General features: G+C 36.6%; 1 protein-coding gene across 1 annotated transcript in view; it reads left to right on the forward strand.

Moving 5' to 3' along the window:
- BNC2 (basonuclin 2) overlaps positions 1-8,586 on the forward strand; it is a 324,101-nt gene that overhangs the window by 92,047 nt on the left and 223,468 nt on the right. The window contains 1 exon segment of the mRNA XM_031056862.1: positions 1,262-1,462. Within this exon segment, the coding sequence (XP_030912722.1) occupies positions 1,262-1,462 (201 nt within the window).

Genomic DNA, 8,586 nt, shown 5'->3' on the forward strand with positions numbered 1-8,586 from the left:
TAAGGTTGCATGAATTTTGTTTTATTTATGAAGTTTTTTGCAGAGTTATGATTTCTTTTCTGTATATAAAGGATGAAATGGGTAAGAGAATTTTTCAAAGAAGATTAATTTTAGAAAGCCTTTGTAATTAAGAGCAGTATTGCAATAGTATTATTTAACTTGATGTATATTACTGTACCTTAAGGACAGGAGATCTTAAAGGAAAAACATTGGTTTTTTGCATTACTTTTTAGCTGTGTGGGACCAGATTCTTTTCTGCTGTGGTTAATTTCTTTGTTCTTCACTATTTGAAAGGTGTATTTTATCTGCTTCAACCAGCTTCTTAAAAAAAAAAAAAAACAAAAAACAAAACAACCAAAAAACTACTTTTGATCTTTTGGGGGAGGGAAAGGGAAGGCTAGCTTTGTCATTTTTTCCATCCTTTCTTGCTCTCAATTCTGCTTAAGACTCTTAGCAGTGGGCAACAAGAGAGAGGGGTGTGAGAGATGAAATGAATGTGTGACTTTCTAGTTTTATTTCAAAAGAAGTTGGATCATATCTTTTTTCCCCTCTTTGGTAAGAGTTTCTTTTGGGATAGAAGCTGACTTCTGCAATTCTTTTCTGACTGGTATTTAGAAAATAATCAGGCCAACTTTTATGTTTTATTTGTAAGTTAATATTGAATGTATTTAATTGCTTGCTTTCTCGCTTTTTCTTTTCTTTTTCTTGTCTTTTTCTTTGGATTTGCTAATCCTGTGTGGTAGGCAAGTGTCAGATATAACATGCTGTACATGACAGCATTGTTGAGAAAAAACAGAGAAAGACAGGGAAAAGGCCACAGCCTTTTTTTCCCTCCCAATTCACTCTAATCATTGTGCTACTTAGAGAGAATGTGCGTGTGTGTGTATCTGTGTATCTGTAGACTGAAGGGTTAGTGCAGGATGTCATTTGGTGCCTGACAGTGGAGCAGTGCAGTTGACTCTTTGCTCTGCTATCCAATGACATCCAGTGGCTGAGAGTTTGAAGCTGATGGTTGGGTCTCCTTAGTGCTGCATGCACACCTGACAGGCAGCTGTTAAACTGAGCAAAGGCGAGCTTGGGGAGTCACAATCTATGCATAAATGATAGGGGTCTCTCTGCTGAAGGTGCGAAAGAAGCTCTGACCCTCTCCCCTGAATCCCCCCTTCCCAAATGAAATGCACAGTGCAGCTAGCTTCTTAACTACACTACACTCCTGCTACTCGCTGCCAAGAGGCTCAAAAAATCCACCTTCACTTTTCAGTCAGAAGAGGCAGAAGTGGATGTGAGAGACAGACACACACAGAGACACAGAGAGCGAAAGAGGGCAAGAGACTTGACTTTAAGAGACTCCTGCACTGACAACTCCATGCAGTTCGGAACAAGAACGGCAGCGACCGACTCTGGTTTCATGGGGACATGGCAGAACACTGACACTAACCTCTTATTCAGAATGTCCCAACAGGTACGTTACTTTCGTTTATTTTAAAACATGGAATTTTTGTGCTTTTTTCCCCCCTCCTTTTTCTCTTTCTTTCCACGTTTCATTTTTGTTTCATTCATCACTACATAGTTAGCCTCTGAACTGTCATAACTATGTCATTGGAATGTGCATGGTTACTTCATTTCTTCCCTAAGGGCTCCTTTTTAAAAGAAAAAAAATTTTAAAGCCTTAAGTAAAAGCAGAGCATTTGTTTTAAAGTTTCTAAATGGAGCTTTGCTCCGAGTAAGATTGTTTTTCTTTCTTTCTTTGCTTTTGTTTTGCTCCAGCATTTTCCCCTTTGCTATCCCCCCGTCCCATAAATAAAAGTATCTGCTATCCCAGGAAAACTCCTTTTTCTTCCTGAGTGCATAAGCCCCCAAAATCAAACTGATACTAAATTTAGGGGGCCCCTCAGAACGGCATAATTGACTTCATGTGGCAGAACACAGTTTTATTCAGGGGGAAGGAGCGACGAGCTGTCCTGCTGGAGCTGCTGCCAGCACGGAGCTGAGGGTCGTTAGAGGAGACAGTTTCAGTCCTCGGATCTCTCTTCTCCCGCTCTCTCTCCCCGCTTGCTCCCTCTCTCGCTCCCCCTCTCTCTGCGGAGCTGAGCCTTGGCGTCCTCCCCAGAGCTGCTCCTTCACCGGGGGCCGCGTTTAAGGCAGCTTGGTATGCCGGTTCTGACGGGAAAGCGAAAATGTTACTGCAAGGCCAGTTATAACTGATAATTAATCACAGGAGCCAGTGTCTCTGTACCATGCACTTGGTGATACGCGCCTTGTGTGTTACAGTAAATTTTGCACAATTGCTTGGCTCTTCTGGGTGAAGGGGAAGGGAAAAGGGATTAAAAAAAGGGGGAAAAAAGGAGAGAAAAAAAAAAAAGAAAAAAGAGAGGGACAAACTTTCAGCTTGGATGGGGCTCAAGCAGGGGAGGGAAGTTCAACCTGGAGGTTTTTAACAGGGTGACTCCCTACCAGGAGATGTTTTGCCCTTCTGAAAACTAGTTTCCAATTATGGTCTGACACTGATGGATAATAATTGAAATATTGTGTTAGCCAAAAGAGGAGTTAATAAATTTTTGTAGTAATATTTGACTTTCTTTTAATGCTGGATGCAAAATTGAATTAATTAATTTACCTGAGAGGCGTTGTACTGTAAGAAAAGAGAGGGAAAGTAAATAGGTTTTTCTAGTCTAAAGGAACAAAAGCATGCCTGAATACTGACCATAAAAAAATAAATATTAAAAAAAAAACTTTAAATCCAAGAAAAACTCCAAAGCAGATAGTTTTTAACCAATAGCGGTTGTCTGTGGGTGACCATTTAAGCAGTATAGCTCAGGACAGGATGAAGGCATTTGAATAAGGAATATTTTGATATATCCTGTAGAGGGACCCTGATTACTGCTGATACAGTATGCTGGTATAGAATGTAATCAACGTAAGGCAAATAAGCAACTCTGATCAATCTCCCATTCTTGAAAGCAAGAAAGTTCATTTCCTGGTAGAGATGCACATTTCAAAAACACTTCTTGGTGCTAGGAAGTGTGAATTGCTACCACACTGCTTACAAACATTACCAGCTCTATGCCTGTCTGTGATACATAACATGTTTGGTTTCACTGATATTAGGCAGTGACATGGAAAGCAGTTATCCTAATTACCTGCTGTATTCTTTTAGCAAGAAGTTGGATTAAATTTTAGGGGTGGAGGAAAGGTTCTTTACATTTCAGCCGCAAAAGAGTTAACATAACTAGATCCAGATAACAATCAATTGATAAATGATGATGGAACCACATAGATAGCACTAGATTGCCTGTTTAGTATTAGATCTTTTTCAACAGATTTAGACTGTGTGGTCTTTTAAATACCAGAAAATGTTCAACACTGACAAAGAAAGGAAACAAAACTAAATAGAAGAGCAATCACAATGTGTAAGAGGGTAAAATAAAAATTTGAGACAACTGGCTTATTAAAACAGACCAAACATGTATGCACTCAAGCTAGGCTATTTGGTTGCCATTTTTCTTTTAAATAATATTTTTATGTACTAATTCTTGAATATTAACTGGATTTTGTACATTAGTGAACATGAATGCTCATATATTCTGTATAGGAAGTGAGAAGTAATGTACTAAATGACTAAATGTGTGGTGGATGCTGCATCAGTGTGAATTGGCATACATACACAGTAGCATTGAAAAGGTGGTAACATCGAACAGATTTATTTCTTAAAAGTCTGCTCATGACACATTTGTATACTTGTTAATCTCCTTGTCATATTTTGTTTGTTTGTTTATCATGTGCTAAACATATCCAGTGCAAATATGCTTTCATCATGCTTTTAAAAGGAGGGGAAATTACTTTGCTAAATGCATTTCTCCCCTCTTTAATGATAGCATTTTTGCCTTAAATTTCTGATTTGTTGGGACTGTTGTAACTTGCTGGCTTGCACATACAGTGTGCAAGTGCAGTTGCAAATTTGTGTCTAACTCCCAGTGTTTCTTTGTAAATCACTAAAATTCTGAATATTGTTTTCTATTATCTATTTTCATTCATTTGCTAGTCAATTATTTTCAGTCCATCTTCTGGAAATGTAAGTATTTTTTCAACTTTTCCTATGCTTTAATAAAAATTGTTTTCATGAGTACAAATAACATGAAGTTATGAAATGTGCATAAGTTGCAAGCAAAGTTTGGCATGGTTTGAAAGAAATGTTTAGTAAAACTTTTCCAGCTATACCCAGTAATGCTAGGGACATTTGTCTTTAAAATTTCTAAGTGTAATGCTGCTTTTCCACATATTTTTAGAAGCAAACAAACTCTGAGCACCATCACTTTTCCTTGGAACTGTAACTTAATCTCAAGCAGGTTTTTAGTGGAAAAATTGAAGCATAGCAAGAAGATTTATTTAGAATAAAAAAACCCTTTCAATCCCTCCCTCCTCTTACCTCTCAACTCACACTGCATTGCTATTTGCATAATATAGGAGTGAATAACTTTCCTCAGAATAAAATCAACTTCATTGTGATATGCGTCTTAGAAAAATTAGGATTGATTGTACAAGTTTGGGCTCTTAAAAACAAGTGTGATGGTACATACTTTTGGACTGTTTTTGTTCGCAAATGAAAGCACAAAAAATGATATCGCCACATTCCAGAGCAAATTTAGATTTTGGTGGGGTGAGAGGGGAAAAGGAATACTATCCTAAATTACCTGTGAGAAGTTTATGACATGGCCACTTGTCTGCATTGTTTTGCCTATGTACCTTTTGTCAATGTAAAAGTCTGTGATTTGCTTGAAAGGGGTCATCCCTTCTGTATACAGAAGAATGTCTGATAACCTAAAGGGCGTAAATCTTAACTTTTAAAAAGGAGTGCTTCTTTGGGTCACTTTGATCAGTGACAGGTCGAGAATGAGCAGAAACCCTTGGCTTCTTTTCCATGCTGATCTGGTTAGGTCCAGGGCACGCACTGCCCATTCTAGTTCTGGCAAGGAGTTGTTAACAACAGAAAAGAAGGTCTGGGCTTGATTGATTAAAAAAAAAACCCAGGCTTTTGTGATTGTCTGCTTTCATAAATGTTTTGTGCATTGGTCAGAATAAGAAATGCCATTTTTCTTCATCCACTTACCTTAAGGGCTGTAATGTTCTAAAATACTTAAAAGTCATTTCAGAAATGACGCTGTAAGAGAAATGGCTGTAACCCACAGTGACACAAAATGCCAGAACCATCCACCTTTTTGTTGAGAAAAAAGTATGTTTAGTCCATTTCAGATAAAAAGGTAATAGCCTTTCCAGAAGCTATTTTCAACATGAGAGTGAAAAAGCAGTATACAGAATTATAAATGGATCTGTGCATCATTATATTGTAATTTAGGATTCACTCAATGATGTAACAAAATTAACAACATAATTTCATTGTGTAACTGTATCTTATTAAAGAACAACTGTCTGACATTCTCTTACAGTTGCTTTATTTAACTTCATGCAAATATTATTAGTAGTGACATTTCTCTATTGTACATTAGATTCTCTCATTAGCATGATGTGTTAGTTATCACCAGAGAAATCACTTCTAGATAGGTGAGCGAGAAGCCAAGAAAACGAAAAATTAAATCAATGATGTATATTAATATAGACGCATCTGTTCACAAGAGATATGGTACAGTAAATTCAGGGTTTTTTCCTTGCATAAATGCATGCTTATTCCAAGGAAAACTAAATAATACTTATAATATGTGGAGTATGCGCTTATATTACTAGAAGTATTAAATTACATACAACGTGCACTGCCTGTTTTGAGCTGTGCTTGTATTCTTGCATCTGATAGTTCCTAGCATTGATGTAGGCATAGGCACATAAACTGTTTATTGAACCTGTATTTAAAAATAGGAGAGTAGTGTAATGTCTAATGGATTGAAGGTGAAAGCTTTTTAAATGTTTCTGGGTTGCTGGTCATAGAGGTTGTATGCAATTTTAACATTTATTAAGTAATTAACTGTTTTACTGTAGCATATAACTACGTACATGTGAAAAGAGTTCAAACTTAATTTGACAACAGGCTGTAATACCATACATTGATTTACTATGAACATTTTGAGAGGAAGATTGGCTTTGGTAAAACGCATTTCATAGCTTAAAGTAGCTAACAATCACCTTTGTAAGTAAGAATCAGCAAATATAATAATCTTATAATTTTTTATATATATATATCACACCATTCTAAAGATTAGCTCAACCCCGGTGGGGTTTTCTCCTTTTTTATGCTTTTTGTGATTAAGTTCACGTGCTAATATGAATTTAGAAGATTTATCGGTTGGATTGTCTTATTTCAGACACTTGCTTTAATTTTTTTGGGTATTTTGGTAAAGCATGGTTTAAACATGTACTTGTCCTTTTATCAAATCAAAAATATTTGTCTCAAGAATTTCTTGCTGTTTCCAATGTACCTCAGAATAGGAGCATTGGGAGATATTGTACCTGACAAAAATGCAGGATGTTTTGTGTAGCATAGACGACTAGACATAGAAGTACATGCAGTGATAGATACATAGCTATGTGCATGATACATGATCAAAAATAAAAAATCTATTTCAACAGCTTCTCTCACAGTGTTCAGTATTTAAAGGAGAACTAAAATACAGCACATTCTTTTTTTCCTATTCTTTTCCATACATAATAATCTTGAACATATACACATACAGTGTTTGAACATATTTGAGCCTTTCTATATCTGTTGGTGATGTGCTAACACTGTCAGAGCTTTGAGATATGTATGCACAACACTGTAAAATCTGCATGAATCATTGAAACATATTAAATCACATGCTTAAATATATATTGTGCAATAAGTACTAGTGTTTAACAATTTAAAATACAGTTTCATATTTTTTTATTTCTATTTTAGTAGTTATTTATTTGTGTATAGTTTTATAGGGATTTGATTAATGTAGTGATGGAACATATTTGGTATAAAACAGCAGCAGAGTCTCCTGCTCTTGTGTCAGGGTTAAGAGCCAAGGCAAATCTTCCCTAACTAATTAGATGCTGAGTAAGGCATCTTAGTGAAGTTGGGGCAAAAGTGAATGGGTCACAGCTGAGGCAAGATTGCAAGGACTGTAGTGATAGTGAAAGCATTCGCATTTGCCAGGTCATTGTGACACTGTGCTGATTGCTAAGGAACACCCTGTTCACTGATACAGAACTGCCGTCATAAAGTAGAATCAGAAACAAAAGCTTTAAAGAGCATTTGCTTCTTACTAGAAATGCTCAAAACCTATGCTGTGTGTAGCTTCCTTCTCTCAGTTAATTTTTTTGAACAATAGTGCTTGTGCTATTGTAAAAGGATTTGCTTTGTAGACTAATGTTTCTTCACAGTTTAAAAGAATTTCCAAACTTGGGGCTCCTAGTATACCCAGGAGGTGATGAATCATACTGGCTCAAACAGGAGAAGGCTGAAACAGAGAAGAGGGAGAAAGGGAGAATTCCACTGTTACTGTCTCAATCATTTAGTTCAGAAAGAGAACCAGTAATGCAGCTTTTTGCTATAATTCAGAGACTGTAAAGGCAAAATTTCAGCATCTAGAGAAACTCTAATCAAGGGGTTTATTTTATGCCCGGCTGACCTGTAGAAAAGCGTAAACTTAAAAAGTATTTTTATAAAATGAATTTCTGTGTGTTTATGTACAGTTTTTCAGTGAGTTAAAATGCATTCTTTAGTTTAACATCAGTCTGTGTAACAAATGTCCAAGATAAGAGACTGTACATCAGCCAATGGACAGGCATCTGTTGCTTTACTCTTCACTCATTATTGTAATGCCCTAATGCATCCTTTCCTTTATTGAAATACTTGACAACTGTTTTCTAAATTATTTTTTGTTCACCGACAGAGAAAACAGTGCCACTTACGTGACTGTGTCACACAATATTTTGTCACCAAAAGGCCATCTCTTTTGGAGGGTGGGGAGCTGAGCATCTCAGAATTGCTTTGATCAGTGTGAACTTGCCAACAGTATACCATTGATGCTATTCTGATTCTCTCGGGAAGCCATTGCATCCCCATCCTCTACTGATGATGCGTATCTATGCACTTGTGCAAAAGAAAGGAGAGTGTCATCTGCCACTTAGAGAACATGGGAGTTTAGAAAAGAAAATGTCATGATTACGATCGTGCTGTTCCCTCCCATGCACTACACAGAACTCAGCAATCTGCTCTTACAAAGTGAATAATAAGCGGTACTTCAAGAAGTTTTATGGAAAGTGAGAAAATTTATCCTGAGCTTGTCATTGAAGTTGAAATGTACTGTAACTGGCAGGCAAACTTACTGTATGTACTGTTTGAGGTGATGTTTATCTGAAAATGGACCACAACACAAATACACCAGTAGAAATTTGTGCTGCAGTCTGCCTACCTGTGGGATTTGGAATATTTCCCTTATAAAGGAAGTTGAGTGACATGGTAAATGCCTGTCTATTTTTTGTGATACCTACTGCAATTAATGTTGAAAACAGTGCTTTAATTGTTCTTTTCCTCAGTAATTTTTAACAACCCAGGGAAGAGCAAGACACACCTAATGAACACAATTAGTTTATTTGTGGTATTTCTTTTCA

Source organism: Geospiza fortis, unplaced genomic scaffold, assembly GCF_000277835.1.
Source record: "Geospiza fortis unplaced genomic scaffold, GeoFor_1.0 scaffold12, whole genome shotgun sequence".
Taxonomy (NCBI): domain Eukaryota; kingdom Metazoa; phylum Chordata; class Aves; order Passeriformes; family Thraupidae; genus Geospiza; species Geospiza fortis.